Below are 26,838 nucleotides of genomic sequence, written 5' to 3' on the forward strand. Positions count from 1 at the left end.
ATATTAAAAAAATGTAAACAGTTAAAATATCCGCAAAATTGTGCAGGCGAACAATTCAATATTCATATATGTAGTACCTCCTGTGATTTACAGAATGGAGTAATATATTTGTGGTTTTAATTTTGTAAGCGAGTCCCTACTCTGAACCCCTTAGATTGGGCCGTTTGTGAAATTCGGATAAAGGCAATATAACTTAACCTTTGCAGACAAAAGAAAACACAAGGCACTCAGAGATCTGCTGATTTTAATTAGTGAAAGGCAATTAATTTAAAACAAAATCAGTACAATAAATCTCTTGGCATGTTTAATGCCATTTGATTTCGTGTATTTTTTTTAAACCGATATCATTCGAATTTTTTGCTTACAGACGGTCTTCGATCACCTTGTTATACATTATATAAAGCTTTATAATATATCTTCGGTGTGAATCAAGCACACCCCGTACGTTCTGCTTGTATCGAATTTGTTTTGTTATCAACAAATTAAAACTGTAGAAAAAAATAATAGATAGAGTTTCCTATTTCATGATTGCACACCACTAATTAAACCAATGAACCTTTGCAAAAATGGTCCTACTCAATATTTACTTGTGTTATGTAACTGTGGAAAAAGTGCACATCTAATGCAAATCTGCACAAGTGAACTTGTTTTTTTTAGGTTTGTACATAAAATAGTTCCCGTAACTGACTGAATTGAAATATTTTTATGAACTCTGCATGAAGACCAATGGAACAAGACCCCTTTTTGAGTAATGTTAGGGAATTATCGTTCTATATTTAACACATTGACCTAACTGTAAACAAATTCAGAGTTATAAATGTATACTTGCAGCATTCAGGTCATAGGTTAAACTTAAGGTAGATCCATTAGGTAATACATTGAACTTAGTGACATTAGCATTAGAGCCTATTGGAAGTGACATTGGTAGTCTGTAGCCTTACTTTCTTATTATCTAAACTTTTAAAATAGGCAACTACATGGATATACTATAGGTAGTTCAGGCTACGGGGGCGTAAATTGAATTTAATGCCAAGCGAAAGGAGGCAAAAAATGGAGGTATAATTTGTATATGTTTATTTTCCAATTTTAGGTGGGGTACGCTTGGTACACCCGTCCTTGAATCCGAACCTGATATGCTTGTGCATTATTGCTTGTTTGAAAAAAAAATGTGTAATAACATCTATAACGGGGGTATAGTGTTGTCAAGTATACATATATTACGCATCTTCTAATAACTTGCCATAATTGTTTTTAATGCATAAATGGTCATTTCAATATACATAATTACATCATATACATAATTATTTATTAACAGTTTATTATATTCAACAGCGAAGATCACATGGAATATAAAAAGGAGAACAACCATTGCACAAAAATACCTATTAAGTCGCTAAAGTTGTTATTATTCAAGGATTATTCATGATTATATTGTATATTTGGACATTTTTCTAAAATCATTTTAATCATTGTATGAAATTTTTCTACCCGAGAGGGTCCATGATTGGTGAATAAAACTTCCGTGTCTTATGTATCTTATACTATCTCATAATAATCCCAAAACCCCAGAAAGGTGGCCTACAAATGAATGACACTGATAAATCATATCATTTTTGAAAATTATACATAACAGGTTATTTCCTTCAGAGAGAATGTCTCCGTCATGCTTAGTTCCTGTACTCTGTAACCCTTGAAAACACCAGTCTTATTATCATAGATGCACCACTTATCACTTCATATTGTGCTCATTATACTACGGACTACAAATACATTATAACAGGACCAAAACAAGTGTCAAACTTTTTAGCACATTTTGCTTCATGGTATGCATATCAATATTTTTATCTACTTAATATTAAAAAAGGTCGCGATTTTAAAGTTAATATCTTTGTTAGTATCAGTTTCAAACAATGCTTGGTTTGTAACCGAACCATGGTATACTGTATAGGAGAAGACATCTGATTCAACGCCCTTGGCTTATCACTACTATCAATCTAGTATCTTGTCCTCAGAATATCTTGGGCCAATAAGTTAAACGGTCCTTCTTTTGATAAGGTCAAATTGCCAATTTTAATATTTTTGAACATATTAATTGTTTTCGACATGAATACTGTAAGATTACACATTTGGCAATCAGCTTGCAGGGGCGATTCGGGAATTCAGAAAAAGGGCATAAATAGATATAAAGGTCGAGCAAAGCGCGGCACGAACGTTCTGACTTACTTGACTAAATATAACAAGAATGGTTATCATAGTGAATATGTCAATGAACGACGAGGAAACCCTCACATCTTAGGGCAGGCTGCTACTGGCCCTGAAACATCATTATACAAAGATACAGCGTAAGAGTTGCCCCTATATACTCAAAATACACTAAATCCTCCAACAACCATCCTAATCTGATTCTGAACAATCTCATGCCAATTGTAGCCTGCTTTTATCTTCTCTGTTATTGACGTCTACCCTATTGATCTCCCCGACGTCTATCTTATTGATCTCCCCGACGTCTACCCTATTGGTCGTTTTTCCTGCATAGTCCATAGAAATATCTTGTAATTGCACATACCTGGACTTTTCTATATGAGTATGACCTATTTCTATATGAGTATGACCTATTCAGATCCACGTTCGCTACGGAATCTGCATGGGAGGGGGATTCGTTCAGTAATCTGCCAGAGGTCATAAGGCAACCGTGGTTTTCCATGTTTCAGTTCTGTAAAAGAGAACGGGTTTTACATTGTGGAGTTAAATATCGTAATCTTGGTGGATTTTGAAATTTCTCTAGCATTCCATATTTTGTTTGGCATGTTGAAGGTTGTTCTGGCTTTGTCTATTCTCACTTTTATGTATCTCTTTGTGCCTCCTAGTGTACAAAACAAATACATCAACGACAATTCTTAGTTATGTTACCTCTTCCAGTACAACATCTTCTAGAACAATGGGCTCAATGCGGCTGGTTGCTATATGCATAAACAGAATACTCCATTCCAAATTTGTGAACTATAATGGCAAGTGACATCGGTTATTTTTTCAAGAAATGGTGTAAACCAATCACCCTACACCAAACATCCACTTTTTTGTTATACCTTTCTTAACCCTAGCCAAAACTTCAAAACTAAATGATTCGGCTGAGGTTGCTAGCTAACATACAACGACAGTCTAGTTCCGGTTCGTAACAATTATTTTACGTTCGTTTGTGACGTTCCGTTTCAACGACGACAACGAGAGGCGGGTTGCTCACTTTGACAAGGTAAATATCTGTTTACTTCTTCGTTTTTGTCAAGTTCTGTGTCTATTTGAGCAGTTGACACGAGTCAGAAATAGAAGCATCCAAGCATATTGTAGCCTTCATAAGTTTTGTCACTAATTCATAAGTTATTACTAATGAATATATGCACAATTTCTTACCACCACAATAACGGTCATGAAAGATATGATATTTTAAAAAAGTGAAGCACGCTAATATTGTGTACAAGTGTTGGTGTAAATTGGAATTCCGAGGGAATTTCTTGCCATATATGATCGCAAGCGGAGTACAAATATGGTAGTAGAAAGATGTGCTTAGAACTTTGAAAAGTAACCTGTAGTCTCTTCCTAAAAACAAGTGAAACCATTGGCAAGTCATCGTGTATGTGACAGAGATCTGTGCGTCTGACATCAAGGATGATTGTCTATTTACAGAACGTGTGGAGTTAAGGGACTTTCAGAGATATTGCTTCTGCATAAAAGTGTATTTGCAAAGGTTTCTTATTTTTTTACATTTGCAAAATAGTAAAAAAATTCCTATTTAATAATAGACTTATGATTTATTCAGTTGAAAGATTTATAGTTTGTTCTAGTCATTTCAACTATAAACGGTGAGCTGAAGTCAAGTGTTAACAACAAAAAGGCACTTCCGGAAGTACAGTGTTAAGTTCAACTCTCTCCGGATATCGTTGACCAATCAAAAAAGAGATACGTACATCAAACGTTTTAAAACCTCGTATTTCAGGGTGTACCATGATAATTGTTCCTGACTGAAATGACAGGTATAAATACAACTCAGGTTCTACTAAAATTAGCCAACCCGGTTTACGGGGATATTTTGCACTTTTATTTAGCTAGGTTATTTATTTTTATTTATTTTTTATTTTTTATTTTTGAAAATTTTGAGTTCTTAAATTTAATTCTTTAATTGACGTGTGATTGATAACTATTTTAATCGTGTATTTAAAGCCAAATTGCACACCACTGAATACTGCAAGGCTTGATTGCATTGTTCGTGCTTTTAGTCAGTGCCAAGTACATGTATTTTTTTTATATTTGTCACCTTACGGCCTGCAAAACCGAAAGGAAAATCGCTCAAATTTTAACAATGAAGCATAAGAAGTTAGTGTAGTAAAGACTTGTCTAGATTGCCTGTATAAGCCCAATGACTTCTTTAAAAAGCAAGTAAAATTTAATTTCTATCAATGTGAAAGATTTCAAGGCAAAGCTATCCGGTTCTGTTTGAAACACACGGTCTGGTGGCAACATTACTTTTTAAAAGTTCAAGAAGTACCATGAACTATATTCTTTAGCAACAATTACTGATGTACTGGCTAGGTGCAGGACAGATCCAAAAGTTTACGAAAAAAATTGTAAATCAGATTTAAGACTATAATTTGCTCATTTGGCAAAAGAAATAAAAGTACAATACAAGAGGGAGGGGATCTAACTTTAGATATATCCGTCTGCTGCATTCGTCACTGTCGTGTCTTTTTTCTCTGAAAAAAAAAAAAAAAATAGGCGCACTGTTTCGTACAGAAAATTGTTCCGGTCGAATTTAATTTTTAAACTTAAAACTAAAAATTAAATTATAGTGGACTTATTGATGAAATGTAGTTACGCGTTTGTACATACATAACTAGTGTATGTGAATAAGTGTAATTTAAATTGTTTCCCTCACGTATTAGGTTCCACTCTATAGGAGAGTTCTTCGTGATGTCATCACTTACCTGTGATTTGGTTTTGGTTGGCAAAAAATCCATTGAGTGGCATGGGGCATTAAGTTTAAATCATCATAACTTTTTTTTGAAGATAATTGAAAAATTCTTTTGGTTCCCTACACTGCCGATACAATTTTTTATCCATGTAATTTTTAAATAAATATTCAGTAATTAGACTATTTGAGCATAATTTCTTAAAAATAATTTAATTTGAAAATAATGGTTTACATATAAATATAATTTCATATTTATTTTTCAAGTAAATAAGTTATAAATTCACATACAAAATATGAATTCTTTTATCTAAATGAAACATTTTGCAGAACCAAAATTTGATTTAAATCAACAAAGCTATAAAGTTTTGTAAATTGGGATTCTAATCATGATACTGTTAATTGTTTATTTAGTTGTTTATTTGCCAACCAATTTGACACTTAATGATATGCAAATTAGTGAATATGACATCACTAATGAAATTGGCGAACTCTCCTAGATAGGTAGATAGGTTACTGCAGATAATTTGATGAATAGCTATATTGAGATACTAAAACAAGCTAATCCAAGAAATGTATATATTTTTCAATCAGTACACCAGTATAGTGCCAACAGACCATACGATTGAGGATTGAGGGGACATTTGCATCCTTTCTTAAATTGAAAACAATTCAAATTAGTTATACCTTGGTCTGCATGACGATCGAGTACATTTCCGACTCAGGATATTTTTCAACTCCACTTTGATGAAATAAAATCCCGAAAATTTTTACGGTCTTTATTTTAGTACCCTCTCTTTCTCCAGATGACATTTATGAGGACGAAAAAGATACGTTTGTTTTAACAACTGAAAATATAAGTTTCGAACTGATATCAACCGACAAATACTTTTATTTCATTACATATTTTACTAAATTTTACATATATATTTTATATTATCTTCTTGATATTATTCTTCCCTTTCCACCAATTCTCTTCGTATCCTCGCTCGACATCTCTTGTCGCATATTAGCGAAGCAAACGGGAAGGGCGATAATTCATAGTTTACTTCCGATTGTTTACAAAAATGACTTCGCTTGCCCTTGGTTTTCGTTCTGGCTTGCGAAAATGCATGAAAGTACCACAAAATTATAGGTATGATACAGTTGTGAGACTAAGTTTATTTAACAAACATTTTTCAATATTATCTGGCTTCTTTCAAAGTTCTTTAGAAATGGTGCTGTGCACCTAAAACTGTAGTCTGTACTGTCAGGAGCTTCTCTGGCGAACCCGTGTAATTTTAGAGTTTCATACAGCATTGTAAGGTTTCAAGCGCAGGCAACCGTATTGCCCTTGGTGATTGCTTTAGTTTGTCTTTTAGCATATAGACAACTGCCACATACCGCTAGGTTTCACCTTCAGATATCCCAGTACAATCTACATCATGTACATGTCTACCCTAGATAGGTGTTGGTTTACTTTCATTCACTTTCATGTGCATATGTAGGAAGAGTGGTTGAAATACATGGGACTAACACTTTTTTATTATTTCTACTGTGAAGAGTTAAATTGTGAAAAGTCAAAAAAAAAAAAAATTTCACATCAAGACATAACATCTTAAACTGCTTCAAGATGAAAAAAATATGAACGCTTTCGAGGTAGATACAGCTTGTTATTTTTTGTTAAAGTGTTTGTATTCTGTATTAATCTCAAGAATTAAATCCAAATTCAACAGATTTCTGTAGTTTTATTGTTATATTTTTCCACCATTGTCCCAGGTTAGGGGAAGGGTTGAGCACTCACAAACATGTTAAACCCTGCTACATATTTTATGTGCCTGTCCCAAGCCAGGAACCTGTAGTCCAGTGGTTGTTATTGTTTTTATGTTCATTGTTAATGGTTGAACATTTTTTCTGTAGATTTGGTTGATTTTCATCATTCATGAATAGTTTCACTACATTTATTTTAGGCAATTTAAAGCTTTTTTGCTTTATGGTATGGGTTTTGCCCATCATTATATCCTTCTGAATACTGGGAGGCTCTTCTGCTCAAAGGATGACCTATCGAATTTTAGTTTGCTCAATAATGTAGGCTGAAAACTATTTAAAGATTTTGACTTAAATCCAGGCTTTTATTTGTGCAAAAATGTACAATTCTTGATCTACAATATTTAAAAAATCTTTAGATTTTTTTCCCACTATTTATCAGAGAGCATTTTCCTTTGATCTAGTTGATGGATGTTTCTCTTTCTCTTATGCATGACTATTATTGGGAAACAGATGAAAATCTGTAATAAATCAATCAGTTGTCTGTCCAGTGCAGTTATCAATTAAAATCAGACTTACTGCTGGAATATTTAGGTCTTTAATAAAGATGTTCTAAATGCATAACCCTTTGTTGGCAAATAACTTTTAACATTGTTTACAGGTGGTTTTTGATCACAACAAGTATTGCAAGGCCATCTTTGTATTTTAATAAACTTGAAATATTTCAACATGACACATTTTTATTGCGTGGGTGGTCAAACAACTTTTGTTGTTGATTCACTGCCATCTAACTGGAGTCTAATTTGTCATTGAAGTGCTTTAATTGAGGAAAGAAATGGGTAACTTACAAGATACATACTGAAATGTGTAACCCATACCCGTACCAATTTCTTTCCTATACCCATATACTGTGATATTTCCAGCTGATAATTTGTACACATTTACAAAATGATATGATGGCTAGGCTATAATCAATGATTTTTAAAATTGTTTCCTGATTTTTATTCAATTTTCAGTTTTCAAAAGTACTGAATTGTGCAACCCAAAATTCCTGTTCCAAAAATTGAAGTCTGGTATTGTCTTTGGTATAGGCCTACTCCCAGACCCCACTTGGGTCCGAGAGCATTTCCCCACTCTTAACTGTTTTGGAGTATGTCAACGTGTAGGGTGAGAATGAATTATGATGATTGGGGGTTTTTAACGACCTTTAATACCAATACAGGCCTCTCACGGTCGATGTTAGTGGGTTAGTAGAATCAACTGGTGTTGGTGGCATAGCCCAGCCTTCGGGATACCTGACCGAAGAACTCGGTCAAAATATGTCCTACTAGAGGCTGGGCTGCTGTGTTGACGCTCTGGCATACTCCCTGACCCCACATGGATCCGAGAGCGTTTCCCCATTCTAACTGTTTGGGAGTACGTCAACATGAAGAGTGAGAATGAATTACTGATTGCAATTGCTCTTGTATGCCCAGGTCACGTGACTTTACCATATGACTTGACTAGTCTATTAACTCCAAAGGGATGTTCACAAATTATTGGCCATTCTAATGTATTGAAAACATTTAGTTCAGGCTTTAAATTGTAGAATTTGATTTATTGATTGATTATGGTTTGACGTCCTATGGCAGATATTTGGTGCAGATCAGGAAGAGAATGATTCAGCAATCAAACAGTCCCTGCTCTGTACTAGCCCAACATGCTATGCTAGATTTTTCAGTGTTAGCTCACAGAGGCAAAAGCCTACAGGTACATGTACATGTATGTATCTCATCCCTCTCAAACACATTATACTGACTAAAACCCAATCAGTCATCCCTCTGTCCCCTTAAGTACCTTGTGCTTGGCAGAGAAGCAGTGACTACCAATTTTAAAGTCTTTGGTATGACTCCATCAGAATGGAACCCATAACCTTTCACACTCAAGGCAAGCATGCTACTCAGAGACCACTGATGCTGTTGTTAATGGGTGTTTTAAGAAATGATAAATATATTGTATTTTAATTTTCGGGTTTGGCAAAGAATGTATGATTCCATGAGTAAGTTTTTGGAAAATGTCTGAGGAGTTCTAAACAAATAATATGTATGTCTTTGAAATGTTTTGCATAGTGGGTGTTTTGACTACAATTTGAAGCTTCAATATATAGAGATGTAGTGTTTTGCTTTGACAAAAATGTCTCAAGTTACTAAGTCAATATATGAATTTTTGGACGAATTTTTATATATTTAAGAATGAGATTTCCTTGCTCATTAATTAAAACACAGATCTTTTAGACATGTCAAACTGGTTTGCTTCTTCCTGAAAAAAAGTAATTAAAACTGAATATAAATGTCATACGTGTATACTTGTTTTATAGATTCATATTGTAGTTTAAATGAGCAGTTGGTGCTTAAAGTAATATAGCGTTATTTCATTTAGGTGAGTATTGTCCCAAGCATAGTATATTGCACAAGCTTACTAGTGCATTATTTTATTCTGTGAAGGATACCAGTAATATTCACCAATATAAACACAAAAACCAGTTTATTGCCGTGTTATGTAGTAATGAATATTTCAGAAATCCTTGTATTTATTGGGAAGCTTATTGTTTTTCCATTATTCTTATCTGCTTGATAATTTCTAACTCCGACTACTGTCATGATACTGAAAAATATTGGCTATTTACTATACATTTCCAGTCTGACATTACAAACATGTTACAATAAAGGCTTAGTGTGATATTTCCAGTCTTACATTATACACATGTTGCAAAAAATACTCAGTGTAATGTTTCCAGTTTTACATTACACACGTTACAGTAAGGGCTCAGTGTGATATTTCCAGTCTTACATTACACAAATGTTACAATAAAGGCTCAGTGTAATATTTCCAGTCTTACATTTCACATATGTTACAATATAGGCTCAGTGTAATATTTCCAGTCTTACATTACACATATGTTACAATATAGGCTAAGTGTGATATTTTAAATCTGATATCACACAAATGTTACAATAAAGTTTAAGTGATTATTAATTAATCTGTATTTGTGTACAAACTACATGAATGTTTGATCATTTATTACATGAATATACTTCTAATTTGTGAGCTATTTTTTTTCCTCTTCTTCTCCAGGGGCATACTTGTTCAAGCAGATGCTTATGATGAACCTAGTGAAACTTTAAGGAAAAGGAAAGATGTCCGTGAAATCGAGGTTGATGAAAAAGTAAGTTTTAATTGACAAGTTTTCCTCCAACTTAAGTAACTCGCTATCAGTTTATTGTCATCTTATTCTAAATTGAAATACGTAAACATTTTAGGAAGGAAAAAACAAAATTTATTGAATGTTGAAAAGAAAAACACTTATAGTCTGCTTCTCAGTTACAAAGTAAAAAATCTTAGTTTAAGATATAGCCTTATGTCACCAAAGCTAATGACCTACAAAGTGATGAAAGTAAGTAAAAGTAAGCTTCAGACTAATAATTCTTTTGACTTATAGACTTCTAACAAATGAACTTATGAACTCTGTTGAGCAGTCCCCCTCCTTATGAGGTAATCTTGTCCAATCAAAGTTTTCCGAACAGTTTGGAATAGTACATGTACACTTGTTCATTTTTTTTGTGGTTGTAACTGTTTGTAAAAAACTTAAACTAAAATTCACAACTTTTTTGTAGACTGACATTTCTTTTTTAACTGGGGTACCAGAGGAGCATTTAAAATCTCGTAGTGCAAGGATATTTCTTCCAGCAAAAAATGCAATGCAGTCAGGAACATTTGGTCAAAGAAGGTGGAAGTTAGAATTTGATACTCTTGAAAGATGGGAGAATCCTCTCATGGGATGGTCTTCTACGTAAGTTTTTATTGTTTTCATGGTACAATAGTTTGACCTTTTACATTTCAGAGTTTTTTTCATTCTTAAAAATAAAATCCAAGTGAAGTTAAAGTGAATCATTCAAATGTACGTTATCTATAGTAGGAAAGCAGCAAAAGCACAGAAAATCATTATATACACTAACCAAAATGATACGTTGGTGAATAAACAATATTATGGAATGGTTTCCAAAAATGGGAGACAGCACTCCAGTGTTTTCTTCACAATCAATCAAACCTTTTGAGAATAGACTGTGAAATCCCTCTTGTATCTGTCTGTGTAAAAATTTTGACTTGCAGGCCATACAGGGTCACATACTTTCTTTTATTTTGACATTCTTTCTTTTCATACATTTCAATTCTTTATAATACAAAACATATTGTCATCACTCCAAACTTAAATATTCAATGTTATTGTTTGACAATACAAAATATGTGCTACATTTGTGCATATGTTTACTATATTTCTCCAGGGGTGATCCTTTGTCTAACATGACTCTGAATTTCAACTCCAAAGATGATGCCATTGCCTATGTTGAGAAAAATGGTAAGTTGAATTACTGAAATGATCTGAACAACTTTATGGACTTGTTTTTATCATAAGGGGGTAGAATTATGGTAAAACAATCAATCTTAATCACTTCACTAGTACTACATTAATGGGAGTCCTTTAGTCGGGTTTCCACCACTTCTGTGCATTACTGGGAGTCCTTTGGTTGGGTCTCCACCACTTCCCTACATTACTGGGAGTCCTTTGGTTGGGTTTCCACCACTTCCCTACATTACTGGGAGTCCTTTGGTTGGGTTTCCACCACTTCCCAACATTACCGGGAGTCCTTTAGTCTGGTTTTCACCACTTCTCTACATTACTGGGAGTCCTTTGGTTGGTGAATTTTTCATCAATTCCCTACATTACTAGGAGTCCTTTGGTTGGTGAATTTTTCATCACTTCCCTACATTACTAGGAGTCCTTTGGTTGGTTTATCCCCACTTACCTACATTACTTGGAGTCTTTTGGTTGGTGAAATTTTATGACTTTCCTACATTACTGGGAGTCTTTTAGTTGGTTTTTCTTCTCTTTCATACATTACTGGGAGTCCTTTATTTGGTTTTCACCACTTCCCTACATTACTGGGAGTTCTTTGGTTTGGTTATTATCACTTCCCTACATTACTGGGAGTCCTTTGGTTGGGTTTTCACCACTTCCCGACATTACTGGGAGTTCTTTGGTTTGGTTATCATCACTTCCTACATTACTGGGAGTTTATCCCCTTTTACCTATGTTACTGGGAGTCTTTTGGTTGGCGAATATTTCATCTCTTCCCTACATTACTAGGAGTCCTTTGGTTGGTTTATCCCCACTTACCTACATTACTGGGAGTCTTTTGGTTGGTGAATTTTTATCACTCAAAAACGCTTTCACCAACTTTAATGAAACTTTGGTGAATTGTTCATATCTATTGATGTAAGCTCCCTTTCCATTTTTATAAATTTCAGAGTTTTCGTTTCTATTGTAATGAATTTTTTTCCTTAAAAATGGGTGGATTTTCAAATTTTTGAACAATAACTCAAAAACACTTTCCCACATCTGCATGAAACTTTGGTGCATTGTTCATATCTATTGATGTAAGCTCCCTTTTGATTTTTATAAATTTCAGATTTTTTGTTTCCGTGTTGTGAATTTTTATACTAAAAAAAGGGGAGATTTTCAAGTTTTCCTACAATACTCAAAGACAATTTCACTAACTTTTAGAAAACTTTGGTGAATTGTTCATATCTATTGAAGTAAGCTTCCTTCCGATTTGTATAAATGTCAAATTTTACGTTTCCATGTTACGAAGTTTTACTCTTAAAAAAAGCTGGAAACGGCAGAAGAAATTTTATTGGTTGAAAAATCGTTTTAAACAGACCATTTGTTATGATGATTGACTAATAAATATAAAAGGTACTTGGTTACCTTGCCATGTTTTAAACAAGATCGAAATGTATGGGTGAAAAATCAAGACAACAAACTTAGTTAAACTTGAGGTAGCCTTGATAGTGCCAAATTTTTTGTGCATTTTTTATTTCCTTTTTTTTTTTTGGGGGGGGGGTGGGGAGGTAGGGTATTTGACAGGGCTCACAGTATTTTTAGTTGATCATATAAATTCATTAAAAGCATAAGGACAATATGAAAGGGCAATAGGCATATCATGCGTTTTAAGCGCAGCTCTTTATTAATACTGCCCTACATTCCGTAACTGGGAGTCCTTTGGTTGTTTTTTTTACCACTCTCCTACATAACTGGGATTTCTTTAGTTGGTTTTTCATCTTTATCCAACATAAATAGGAGTCCCTTGGTTGTTTCTTTTTTTGTTAACAATCTCTTACATTACTGGGATTTCTTTGGTTGGTTTTGAATCACATTCCTACATTAATGGGAGTCCTTTGGTACATTTTTCATCACTTTTTTACATTGCTGGGAAACTTTGGTTGACTTTGCATGACTTTCCTACTTTACTGGGAGTCTTTTGGTCAGTTTTATGTATCTAATTCTTACATTGCTGGGTTCCTTTGGTTGACTCTTTATCACTTGTTATTACACCCCCCTCCAGAGATACATTTTGTATGCCCTTGTCTCTTGCTTCCGTCTGTAACAATTTTTTCTGTCACAGTTTTCTCAGCAGCTACTCATCACAGTAGCTTGAAATTTTAACACATTCTTTTTGTAGGTATGTTATATCATGGAAATCATTTTTGGAAAAAATCAACAATAACTACCTGTTTACTGAAGACTTTGTTTATTATTTTTATATTGTGATTGAAAGCTGGTGTATCACTAAAGAGCAATTGCTCACAGATTTCTTTTGGGTCTTGTCAATTCATGCCATTTTTGGGAGATGGATATACATATATCTCACTACTTGGGAAAAAATTTAGATTGATGGTAATCACAGTATGTAACTTAATCATCTGCACAACTCCGACATATTTTGAAGATTTAAGGAACTCCCTTTACACTGTAATAATGTGTAGCTTCATTTATTTTTTTTCTAACATTTATTGGTAGTTACAGTAAACTTACAAGCCCCTCTTGAGGGTCAAATGTATAGGGTATAATTTATGATAAAGTAGAGTTATTTTTTCCAAAGTTTGAAGGTTTTTATATAGTTTAAACATATTCATAGGTACAACATAGCAATTTCATTGATATTTGTAAATGACTAGGATTTGGTTACAAGCTCAGTTGAGCTTTTTTCAATACCATCTCTTGTAGAATTGTGTAATGATTGGGGGTTTTATGGTCTTGACTATCCTTACAGATCTCGCATGACCACCCCTTAGAGGGATTCTGTTAGTAGTTGGATGTAGCGGAGCTCACCCTTCGAGACACCTGACTGAAAAGCTCAGAGTATGTCTTACTAGTGCTTGGGGCCTGAAAGCTTTCCCCACTCCTAACCATTTGGGAGTACGTCAATGTGTAGAGTGAGTGTAGAATTGGAACATTCTCTCTCATTTTAGCTCACCTAGCCCACAGGGCCATGAGAGCTATTGCAATTACTTGGCATCTGTCGTCCGCATCATCATCAGTCTTCATTAACATTTTATTCCAACACCTCCTCCTCTTAAACCATAGAACATAATTCAATGAAATTTGGCATTATTGTTCTGTAGGATGTCCTGCACAAACAGATCTTTCGGATTTTTAATCCGTCCAAAAACATTGCTGCTGTTACTAAAAATAGAAGTCAGACAGAAGTTTTTCCTATATATCTCCAAAATTGTTTGGGCTTAGCCAAATTCTTACAGAAAGACCAACTCTAATTAGTGTGTGTCTAAAAATTCATAGAAGACAAGTTTGATTTACATTCTATCATTTAGACATAGGCGAGTTGAATAAAATATTTTTTAGGGTTGATAAATCATGATAGCATCCTCTATCAAAATCATTAATTGTTTTATTACATGAATCAATGTGCTTGTGAAACTACTTTTGGATTCTACTTTTAGATCAAAACCATACACTATTAAATTCTGCATGACCGCCATTGATCTATTTTTAGCCCCACTGTGCAAGCTGAAATAACTAATTGTATTTGAGCTAATTTGAACCACTGTCAAAATTGAGCATGACATGGAAGTAGTTTTTAGACCAATCATAAAACAGAAAAAAATTTATTCACATAATAGAAGTGATTGTTTAAACCCTATAATACAGCCATAGGTCTATGTTGCACTCCTACTTACTTAGAAAACATTGAAGTATAGTCTAAATAGGTAATATTCAGTATATATTTACAAGTGCATAATCATTACATTGTCAAAGATGAGAGAACATTTTAATGTTGATCTATCATTATATTTTAGGTTGGGATTACCATGTTGAAGAAAGGAAGGAAACCAAGTTTAAGCCTAAATCCTACGGAGCAAACTTCAGTTGGGATAAGAGATGTAGAGTTTCAACAAAATGAGACAAAGACTTTGTTATATTTTTTGTTTGTAGACAATAAATATGTATTCTTATTACAGATTTATGTTAAAATTTATAGTTTTTTGAAATGACATTTTAGACAGAGACAGGCAATTGCAGTACTCTAGTCTGCAATATAACCTCACTCAAATTATGTCTATGAATTTATTAGAAATACATGTATCATGACCAATGAAAATTAAATTGGAGGAAAGTTCATGTCAGGACAATAGTATAGATCTCTTTAAAATTATACTGCAAGGTGCCATGCTACCCAAGACTAGGATTGATTTTGGGCGGATGATTTAAACCAACTACAATGTAGGAATAAGGGACCAAAACAGGTACACTTAAATTATGGTCTAAGTCACCATGGCCTAACCATGTGTCAAACATTCATAGTCCTAATTATGAGCTGTGTGAAGTGTGAATGATGTGTCCATACTTGTTCTAATTTTCCTGGACTTCATTAGTCACCTCTGTGGTTATTTCTAGTATTGCCCCTGCAAAGCTTTTGTTTACACAAAGATATTTACTATAACCGAAAAATGTTTCTACTGATTGAGATTGAGATTGTGGCCCTAATAAAGTAAATTCTTGGGGAGCTGTCCAACCATTTTGACTCCAAGAAGACTGGTAAGACTTATCATAAGGGTCATTTCAGCAATTGAAAGTTTCTTTCGATCTATTATAGTTTTCAAGATATTGGATTTTTCATCTTTCAAGGCCAACAACTCTTACAAGGAATCGCTTGATAACTCTGATCTCTGAAGACTTTTGAAGGCATTATGATCAGGATCATTTCAGGAATTTAAAGAGTTTGGCTACACCTAACAGGTTTGGAGACATGTGATAAACTACTGTCTGACCCCTGTGTTCTATTTTTAGTAATGGCAGCCATGTTTTTAACAGATCAAAAATCAAAAAGATCAGATCTATGCAAGATACCCCATGGAATATTCATACCAAATTTGGTTTCAATTGGTCATGAAGTGTCAGAGAAGAAATTTTTTTTAAAGAAACAACATTAAAAATAACCCAAAAAAACCTCAAAAAGGGCAATAACTCCAACATGGCTCAACAAATAAAAATGAAAATTTGACTGCAGATAGATCTCATCATCCTGAACACTTATCACCCATATCAGAATAGCCTAAACCTCACAGTTTTGGAGATGTATGTGAAAAACTACCGGTACTGTCTGACCCCTATATTCTATTTTTAGCAATGGCGGCCATATTTTTGACAGATAAAAAATCCCCAAGTCAGTTTTATGCAGGATACCTAAGGAACATTCATACCAAGTTTGTTTCCAATTGGTCAAGTAGTGTCAGAGAAGAAGTTTTGAAAATTGTTAACGACGGACTGATAACTTCTCTGCAACCAAAGGTACCAATATTTTGATGCTTTATTGTCATAAAAATAGGAGATGTGGTATGACTGCCAGTAAGAAGTATAAAAATAGGAGATGTGGTATGATTGCCAGTGGGATACTCTTCCACCAAATGCCATGCAATGAACTATTTAACTTCTACAGGTCACCACACAGTATTCAATGATGGGCAAAACCAATACCATAAAGCAAGCTGTAAAAAGGCTCCAAAATAAATGATGTGAAAAACAACCTAATCTATAGAAAATGAATAACAATGAACATAAAAAGTGACAACCAATGGACTACAGGTTTCTTGCTTGAAACAGGCAAATAAAGTATGTGGCAGGGTTAAACATTTTTGTGAGCGCTCAACCCTCCCCTAACCTAGCTGAGACAGTGGTGGGAAAATACAACAACAAAACAAACTGTAAAAATCTGTTGAATTTGAATAGACCTAAATATTGTCTTCTGATTACCAGTAGTTGGTTGAAGTTCAAATTCTGGATGGATCAGTTAATATTGCCATTGTTTAATTGTGCAGCAAGTGAAGTATTCGGCATTGCTTTGTGCAGTACCCTTAAAATCTTTTTTTTAATGTACATTTTAATTGTAGAGATGTAGAGATATGCTGCGAGTTTTAAAATGATCCTGCTTCTTACACAAACCACACAGGTAAATGTAGTCCTCCGACATATACAATCTTTTTTTAACTTCTTTTATTAAACAAAACCTCCTAAGTACCAGTCCATATAAAATTCAGACGCTGCTTATGGTAAAGTGATTCATGGTGTAGAAAATCCCATGGATCAGATGATTTTTTGTTTTACATATGCTGTATTTTTATATGACAATAGTCCTTTCTGTATTTGGATATGTACTTTTGAGAAAACTACACTTTTACCTTCCCCCTAAAATCAACCAAATCAAACAAAATCAAGAAGGATAACTTGCAAAGTGCTTCTATATAAATTTCATCTCAAGAGCGCAACCTCCAAATGAAAAACTAAGAGTGGTTATGTGAAGTATAACGGTTTATAAACAAGAAATAAAAGTGAGTTCGGTGGGTTTTGACATGCATGAATCACCTCCTGTCTGATTTTTATAAGACGGCTACTTAATAACACATTTTGTCTAGTATTTATTGCACAATATCAAAACAAAATAAAGCAAAGTAAAATGATTTGCATGATGTAGCTTGATTTGACTGCATAGGTCAAACATGGAACAATGGGTCAGTTATTGATACAAATGCTTGATACAATGGAATTTGAATCGCGATTAAATATTTGACAGGATTAGATTTTGGCCTCAAAAGAAGTGGTTTAACAACTTAAAACTACAATAAAATTTTAACCTTATAAGAGACAATACCCAAAATTTAAATAAAGGTGTTACTTCATCCAATTTCTACAACTTGAATGATATCAAGACCTCTTTAATATAATGAGTATATCAAAGAACTCGATGATAATAAACAAAAAGTAACTCTGACCAATTTGATCAACTCGAGCACAAGTGGGAAAAACTAATGTCGTACTTGCATCAGTAAAGAACCTTTAGAATTAGTTTTCTTAAGGTAGAACTTAAAGAATTCAATAAGTATACTGCAGCTTTCAACATGAACTAAAATTAAGTTGCATGTTGCATGGTGTGTGTTAACTGAGTGATAATATGCATGTTAGCAATAAACCTTGGGAAGTTAAAGACAAAAAGAATGTCTGTTTCCTGCTTCCCTACCTACCATCATTTTCAAGCCTAGACGAACATTTTATTGCTATTTTGGCTCAAGCAAAGTTAAAGTCTAGATTGTTCTCCCAGTAACTCAACGTAAAATGTTTTTGTTAAAAATAAAATAATTTCCCTTCCTACCTCCCCATTTTTTTTCTTACTGGTAGCAGGAAACAAGACTACTATTTTCTTTTGCCTAAATCAGTAAAGGCAACCTCATTTGTCTTGAGGTCATATAAAATTGATAAAATTGACAAATATAAGTATCCATGTAGTAGACAAAAAACTTGCTATGTAAATAGAATATTTTGTTATTATGTATTGCAAGGGAAATAACTCAAATCAATTTCAGCATAACCTAAGACAAATATTGTTGAGATAATATTTTTTGAAAGAATATCTCTGGTACTAATTTTTTTATTTTCCAGATTACTTCTGGATTTATGGATACAAATACTTGATTCTTGTTTCTGTGAGCTAAAAAAATGTATACCATCAGGAATAGTCCACATTTCTATATTTTCATCACAAATTAAATTGTGTTTCCTTAGTCATAACCCTGTGATTTTTATATCAATGAAATATTTAACAATTTCATTTAATCTATTTGTAATACATAAAAGTAATAAAACTTTGGTTTATCTGAAATTATGGAAATCTAAAATTCTTTGTTCAATGTTTGGTCATCATAGCTGAAATTGTCAAAATTGTGGTATGAAAAATATTCCTAATACTTCAGAGTAAATTTTACTTAAAAACAGAAGACTTACATGTATAAGTATGCTTCATTCCTTGTCATGTACAATGTACATTAGTGATATGTACAATGTACATTAGTGATAATAAATATAAAATCTGCTTTAATGACACCACTCCATAACTATGTTCTGTTAAGGCAATGCAATGTAATCTTCCTGTATTAAATTGGTATTTGCATGTAAATAATACAACTGACTAGAAATAAAAATATCCATTAAATTTTTAAAAGGAAAAATATGCATAACAAGCTATAACTTGCTTTCATGTCACGAATTTTACAGAACAATACAATTTGTTTTTGTACTGACACAATAATAAATGTTAGTACCATCTAAACATTAAGTAATAGACCAATAATTAATTAATTACAGGTCTATAAATTGAAACTCACAAATATTTACATGTACCAGTGTAAATGGACAGACAAAAATAAGTACTGCTTATAACAAATCTCTGGCAGTAAAGTGCTACTTGATTTTTTACATGCTTAATTAAAATGTTGAAAAAAGTTAAAGAGCTTCAGCACTTATTAAACAAAGCATGTTGCTTGTAGATATATGGTAATACCTGTACAAATTACCTGTCTCATAATGGAATTTGAGTTTGGAATTTCAAAACTACTACCTTTAGTGCAGTTGCTTTATTTCCACATGTCGCTATGCCTTGCTACATGTAAAACCTGTGGGACAGCAAGTTTGACACTGTCATACTTGTCTCATGTTTTAACAAAGAATTCTCTAACAAATTTTCAGATTTACATCATGACCAAGTCATTTCCTTACAGAACCTATAGAAAATGTACACTGAAATAGGGTAATAAAGCCTTAAGCATAATGGGGATTATGAGATAGCAGTGATCTCTCTGTTGCAATCTTTTTTTACCAGGATGCTATCTGAAAACTTCCAATAGGGTCCAATACAAATGTGATGCTACAATTTTTAGATGCAAGATTAGTTACCAGGATGCAGACTATAAATCTTGAGGAAAACACTGGACAGTTCTTATGTTTGTAAATCTACACTCTCACAACCAAAATTTTCATGTATTTTTACTTGTAGGAAAACATTTTTGTTCTAAACAATGAATTAGACAGTAAAAAGATCACAATTTTCCCAAAAATTTTTCCTAATTTTTGGTACAAGACAAATACCATTTTTCTCTTTCTTTTAAAGAAATGTGATATTGAAAAAAAATATTGACACAATTATTCAACATTTGACAAATATAAATACTCATTACTCATAAAACAATTAACATGATCATAGTAAATAACAATAACAAATTAGAGAGTAAATATCAAATAATAATATCTATCCATTATCTGTCAGTTGACCATTTATACTGTTTTGTGATGAGTCTAAATCACCAGTCTCTAAATGAGTAAGTTTGTCTAATGACTCTGATATGATATTTTCCTTTACATAGAAATCCTGGTGGTTAGCATCTTTATAACAGTCGTTTTCTTCATGATGTTCGTTAACATTGTCAATCAACAAGTCATTCATGCCATCACCTTGATCCTTATGTTGTCTTTTGTCACTAGCTACTTTCATAGAGTTATTGTCTACTAGCTTTTTATCTTTTTTTGTCTTCTGGTCTATATGCTCACCGTCTTCATCTTCACTCATCACATTATACACATCACTACATACTACAAAGACATGAAAATTTATAGAAACTACACTAAAATCATAGGCATAAACAGGTCTGGGTTGGGTGCATTGTTACAGGTTTGTCCTAGATTACATGTTTTTATTTTATTTTAACTTTTTTTATGTACCTATCTGCACATGTGATCTACTTCTTGAAAATTTTCTACCTCTTGGTACAACCTCCAATTCTACCTTTATATACAACCCAATTGGCATTGTATCGAAAGGCAAAAATGATAAAATAGTGAATGTAACTCGGTCAGTCGGTGTGTAGTGTACTTCTTAAGGATGAAACAGTTCATTGCCATATCGATGTACATTGTATCACAATACTTTTGGTCATGATAAATACAATACATTTGACCGAGGTTTTGACACAGGTCAAAATACAACTTCCTTTTTTATCAAAAAATTCATGAAATTACTATGCAAATAATAAAGTAGGACATGTCTTGTGAGGAAAAATCCATCAATCTTTGTTGAGATCTAAGTTATTGACTCTAAGAATGAAACATGGCTTCAACAAAATTCATCATTTTAAAATCTGTTGAATATTTTTTATTCCATATTGAAGACAATATAAAGGACAACATACTGTTGTGTCTTGTATCGAAATGTATTGTATCATGAGGTAGGTGTATCATTAAAGCCCTAATACTTCTAGTATTCAGATTATTATCACCTGAGAAAGCCTCTGGATACATAGTACCTAGTCTTTGCTTCATTATTCTGAAAAGAGACAAACTAAATAAGTCACAATGTATGAAAAGTATTCACATTTTAAGACAGCCATAAAAAATGTATAAGATATAAGCTTTCTCCAATAGAGGCAAATAGATTCAATAATAATGCTAAATAAACATATCAACATAAGATTTACATGGATAGCTTGATTCTTTTCAATAATGACAAGGATTTTAAGTAGCTGTCTTTGTAAGAATCATGCAAAATCTGAAAAATGTGATACACCCAAAAAAGGCTACACATTTTTATTTTTGTAATTAAGTTGTTTTATAGGTCTTTATTGTGAGATGTGTAATTATTCATTAATATCTGCCTGCTATTAGGAGATAATCAACATTGAAAATCCAATAGATTCTATTGTATTTGAGAGTCATTTACAGATTAATCTCCCTTAATTTTGAAATCTACAGTGCATTCTATATAATTTTTATCTCCTATGATCATGGGTTATATGAAAAACCACATGTTACTTTCTGTTAACTATGACATTTTAAACAATATCAAAAATAAAATAATGTAAGCTTTCCAACCATGAATCACATTTTGCATGATTCTTAATTTCTTAGATTCTTAGTGCTACTAATAACAACCAAAATACCAACACAACATATTTGACTGACATATTTTCTTAAGCATATGGCAGTTGCTTCAATGAATGATAAGTTTAGAAATAATAGAAGCAAACATCATAAGACATCACAAAGCTTTTACGATAATATCAGTTTAATAATCAATGACAAAGCTTGTCATCCTTAAGCCAAGAAAAATACAAATTACCTACAGTTGGAAACTTGTCAGTATAATTTTTCAAGATAAATCCTCACTATGGTAATATTGGTTAAGTCATATGACTTTCTTTTACATTACATGAAATTAAGTTATATTAAGAAATTAGAATCTCTGTCAAAACTTTCACTAATCCCTAAATACACATAGCCAGCACTCCTCAGTATTGTAGAGCTGCCTAATTTTGGTCTTGTAATCTGATGTTTTGTAACATTTATCACTTTAAAAAATTGTCAAGCATCTGTAAATCTATATATCTAGAAATAGCTCAAGCCAAGGCCTTCAGGATGCAGTAAAAATTTTCTGGAAAAAAATTACCCACAGCATATAGGGTTACCATAGAAACCATGCAAAAATATGCGAAAATTTGCAAAAAAGTTCATAAAATCAGGTTTAAAAATATCAAATTTCCCGCAAAATATCTGAAATTTTTATTTCAATCCCTGAAACTGTTCAAACTTTTCCCTTCAAAAACCCCTTCCTCATATGGGCATCGCCGGTTAGATTTTGAGCTATTTCACTTTGTAATCCACTTATTAAATTTAGCATGGTAAAAAATTGACTTACTTTCACTTTCACAATGAAGTCAAATTGTCATTGAAAAAAAGCCCCTTCAACATTGAAAATATATAAAACATTGCAAAATACTTTTAAAAGTCCCCTTTTTTCAGAAAATGTTTTATCAACAATAGATTCTTCATTTTTAATCACTATAGCAACCACCGGTTTCCATTTATGTCATTTTTCATCCCTAGCCAAAAGTGCGAAACTAAACTAAACTGTGGAGTGCTGGCTTAAACAGAATGCAATATTAAATATTGTAATTTTCTAGATATTTCTTGAAAGCTTACCTTCTTACGAGTAAAATGATACCAAATTTATCATAATTGGACAATTGATAACAATTTTAGAGGCATTCTCATACTAGGCTATCTCCTCGTCATTAGTGGAGAACTTTCCTTATACCTAAGTGCAGATATGCATTTCACTGTTTTGCTATAATCATCTTTTAAATGAAAATTTCCACTTAAAACATACAAAATCACAACCCATATGTACTTATAAGCCCTAAATTTGGGGTTTTGTAAGCTTTTAACACAGGTTTTATGCCAAAATAGTGCATTTGAAGCTCATCACATGAAAAATCACAGAAATCTGAATGAACTGAAAACCAAATACTAAAAAGTCCACTCCAGGTCTAAGGTTATTAAACCTTTGCTTATTGTGCACTTAAAAGTTGCCCGGTTAACTGTTTTACATGTAACCTGCGCAAATATTTAGCTTTTAAAAATATATTTCATTCTTTGTGATGGCAAGAGCCATATTCACACATGAATCAGTTCAATGATTGTTTTGTTAACTTTGCAAAAAATCTGCATACTTGGTTGCTAGGGACTTATTAGCTAACAACAACATAGGCCCATACCATAAGTTACATTGTTTTAACCCTTGTATCAAAGCATTGCATAATAACACTAGTTTCTAAGATCTTAAGCAATGTTTTAAATGTGTAGGGGTATAGGCAGCTCCCTTTAAGCCAGCACTCCACAGTATTGTAGAGCTGCCTAATTTTGGTCTTGTAATCTGATGCTTTGTAACATTTATCACTTTAAAAAATTGTCAAGCATTTGTAAATCTATATATCTAGAAATAGCTCAAGCCAAGGCCTTCAGGATGCAGTAAAAATTTTCTGGAAAAAAATTACCCACAGCATATAGGGTTACCATAGAAACCATGCAAAAATATGCGAAAATTTGCAAAAAAGTTCATAAAATCAGGTTTAAAAATATCAAATTTCCCGCAAAATATCTGAAATTTTTATTTCAATCCCTGAAACTGTTCAAACTTTTCCCTTCAAAAACCCCTTCCTCAAATGGGCATCGCCGGTTAGATTTTGAGCTATTTCACTTTGTAATCCACTTATTAAATTTAGCATGGTAAAAAATTGACTTACTTTCACTTTCACAATGAAGTCAAATTGTCATTGAAAAAAAGCCCCTTCAACATTGAAAATATATAAAACATTGCAAAATACTTTTAAAAGTCCCCTTTTTTCAGAAAATGTTTTATCAACAATAGATTCTTCATTTTTAATCACTATAGCAACCACCGGTTTCCATTTATGTCATTTTTCATCCCTAGCCAAAAGTGCGAAACTAAACTAAACTGTGGAGTGCTGGCATACATATGTATCAATACAAACCTAATTCTTCTAAAAACATTGTCTAAATCCTTTTTCATTTCATACAATACTTGAGTATGTTTCTTAAACTCTTGGCTTGTAGCTTCATACCGTGACAATGACAGTAAATTAAAGTTGATAAGCATTTCATTTGTTTTTTCATAGCGTGACAACCTGCAAAGACATAAATAAAGCATATCAGATATGAAAAGGCAAGTTGGTGATACTCTTGTCACTCTTAGGTTGGCGTAGCCATACTCACAAACAGTTGGAGTGGGGAAATGCTCTTTGAGACTAAGACTCTTGTGGGGGCTTGGAGTAGGCCAGAACACCAACACAGCAGCCCAACTGCTTGTTAGTCATACTCTGACAGAGTTCTTCAGGTATTCTGAAAGCTGGGCTCCTCAACATCCAATGTTTGGTATTACAAACCCTAACACTGACTGTGCTAGACTTGAAAGGGTAGTCAAGATCATTTATAATACCCATAATAGTATACACTTGTCAATTTAAATTGTGTACCTGCATGGTTAAAAACTCTTTCAGGATGCCTCAAAGCACTCAAGTTGATGCTTTATATGGTTCTTGGAGAAAGTGATTGGTTCATATTAGCATACATGTGAATCCAGAAGTCTACTGCAATTTCGTCTGAAAAAAAAGCCTCCTGAAAGGGAACTCTCATTTCACAGATTTTAGGCAAAAACTGTCAAAAAAATAAATTTGCAGATTTTCATAGCATAGTGTTTGCAATATTTGCTATTTTGTGACACAAGCTATTTTTAATATCAATCATGTGACCAACATGTGGTATGCAATACGGCATACAGGTATGATATTTGACATGGTCTATAGATTTTGACAGCCACAATCAGCTGATTAAGTAGTTAAAGGTATGAAATCAGGTAAAATCACCTAAGTATTGAAGTACTGGTAAGGCTAGTGGTCGGGAGTGGCATTTTTACCTCCGATGAAGTTAGGGTTGAAATGAAAGACATTCAATGTGCCAGTAATGGAAAAGATAAATTCCATACACTTACTGAATTGGCATTGATTGAATTGAGCTTGCCTCACAGCAATGCTGATGCAGAGGGGTCATTTTCCATTTTAAGGGAAATTTGAGACTGACTTCAGAGGAAATCTGTCAAAACAGACTGCGAGATCTCTGATAAACTAAAAATCCAATGAGGAATCAGAACTACAACATTCAATTATCAAAGACTCTATTGTCAAATGCTACAAAAGCAAGTAGCATGTATACCGACTCCTTGAAACATGATAGTTACATGTACATGTTGTAACATGCACATATCATTCTTAATTGTCATTTAAATAAACTGTATATGAGTTTTGAAGGTATTTTATGTATAATACGGTACTAAACCATGTCAATAAAAAATCTCCCCGCTACACCTTATCTCCCCAGTTCTTGAACAAAATCTTCCTGATCAGAATAACCTTATCACAAGTATGTATTGGTGTTTGATTGTTAATTTCATCTAGTGACAGTGAGGCTACTCGTATTACAAACTACTTGGTAAATAAATCAAGATAACGATAAATTCTTCGTTTATTTTTTTCAAAACCTATGAAACTGGTGTAATGTCAGCTATTGGAAAACTTAACTAACTTTTGGAATGTCATTGTATAATATTTATTAGGTAATTCACATTCTCCCATACACTACAATCTTGTCAATTGCTTTTCCTAAAATTTCTACTGGTCAGAGACAGGGTTGGCAAAAGACTGGATTTTGCTAGCGAAAGCCTATCTTTGACTGAAAGATCAGTTCTTGCTAGTAGGCCAACCTTGCCACTGGAATTTGTTATTTGCTTCGTGTATAATAGGTTTGAACTACTTGACTGTGACAGACTTGGCAAAATTGGTTTCTGACCTATCTGCCCAAATGGCATATTTTGACATTTTCTCATCATGTTCAACAAATAGTCTAAAAATTTCTACTGGACCAAATATATTTTTTTTTTGACAATGACTTCAGTCAGACACATCTTGTTACTAAAATACATCATGGTGAGGCATGACTGCTACCTGGTGTAACAAAAGTGTAATGTACTTACATAGAACATATTTTAATGCCAATTAAGGGCCCACAGGGGCTACAAGAGTATAGTATACATACAAATAGGAAAAGAGCATTGATTCGTTACAGTGTCATGTTTTTACCTGTTCACAATAACATACTGAATCTACAAACAGTTATTTTTAAGGAGTGATATTTCTAATGTGTGTGGGAGAGGGGCATTGTATACAAGCAAAGTTGATTTCAAGCTCCTGTGGCAGTGATTGATACTGCCAGTATTCATAAGACATAACTGGTAGAGGATTAGAGTGTAACCCTATCCAGTACTAGGACACAAACAGGTTCTTACATATCGCGTTGCACTTGAACCATCGCTTCAATATCTGTTCTGTTAACTTGGTCTACGATAGACTGGGCAAATCTGGTGGAATTAATATCACTATCGTCCTCCTCTTCCATTTTTCTACTTAGGGTGTTTTAACACCCTGATGAAGTAGGAAATGTGAATATTTTCCGGATTCTTTTCAGGATTATTTTTGCCATCTTTTTGTACTTGACAAATTGGGAA

At 33.2% G+C, this 26,838-nt stretch overlaps 2 protein-coding genes and 1 long non-coding RNA gene across 5 annotated transcripts; 1 reads left to right on the forward strand and 2 right to left on the reverse strand.

Annotated features, from left to right (window-relative positions):
• Nucleotides 1–230: 230 nt before the first annotated feature.
• Nucleotides 231–3,160, reverse strand: LOC148620994 (uncharacterized). The gene is made up of 2 exons (XR_015921053.1): nucleotides 2,911–3,160; nucleotides 231–2,713 (listed from the first exon to the last, which is right to left on the reverse strand). It is a non-coding gene; the product is annotated as an uncharacterized LOC148620994 (long non-coding RNA).
• Nucleotides 3,161–5,949: 2,789 nt separating this feature from the next.
• Nucleotides 5,950–15,058, forward strand: LOC148620995 (NADH dehydrogenase [ubiquinone] iron-sulfur protein 4, mitochondrial-like). Its single transcript, XM_088574964.1, has 5 exons — nucleotides 5,950–6,095; nucleotides 9,821–9,911; nucleotides 10,360–10,535; nucleotides 11,029–11,102; nucleotides 14,903–15,058. The coding sequence occupies exons 1-5, from the start codon at nucleotides 6,028–6,030 to the stop codon at nucleotides 15,004–15,006; spliced, it is 513 nt and encodes a 170-aa protein (XP_088431090.1). The 5' UTR covers nucleotides 5,950–6,027; the 3' UTR covers nucleotides 15,007–15,058.
• A 3,453-nt stretch (nucleotides 15,059–18,511) lies between these two features.
• LOC148620996 (kxDL motif-containing protein 1-like) lies at nucleotides 18,512–26,766 on the reverse strand. Of its 3 annotated transcripts, none has more exons than XM_088574966.1 (4): nucleotides 26,620–26,766; nucleotides 24,254–24,406; nucleotides 21,203–21,249; nucleotides 18,512–20,519 (listed from the first exon to the last, which is right to left on the reverse strand). In XM_088574966.1, exons 1-4 carry the CDS (start codon nucleotides 26,727–26,729, stop codon nucleotides 20,179–20,181), a joined length of 651 nt encoding a protein of 216 aa, XP_088431092.1. In that variant the 5' UTR covers nucleotides 26,730–26,766; the 3' UTR covers nucleotides 18,512–20,178. The 3 variants fall into 3 exon arrangements, with proteins under 3 accessions (XP_088431092.1, XP_088431091.1, XP_088431093.1); XM_088574965.1 differs by having other exon boundaries at nucleotides 21,116–21,249; XM_088574967.1 differs by lacking the exon at nucleotides 26,620–26,766 and adding an exon at nucleotides 24,755–24,949 and having other exon boundaries at nucleotides 21,116–21,249.
• Between the last annotated feature and the right edge of the window lie 72 nt (nucleotides 26,767–26,838).

This window comes from Perna viridis, chromosome 3 (genome assembly GCF_037379345.1).
Source record: "Perna viridis isolate PV_CMFRI_1.1 ecotype Kerala chromosome 3, ASM3737934v1, whole genome shotgun sequence".
NCBI classification, from domain to species: domain Eukaryota; kingdom Metazoa; phylum Mollusca; class Bivalvia; order Mytilida; family Mytilidae; genus Perna; species Perna viridis.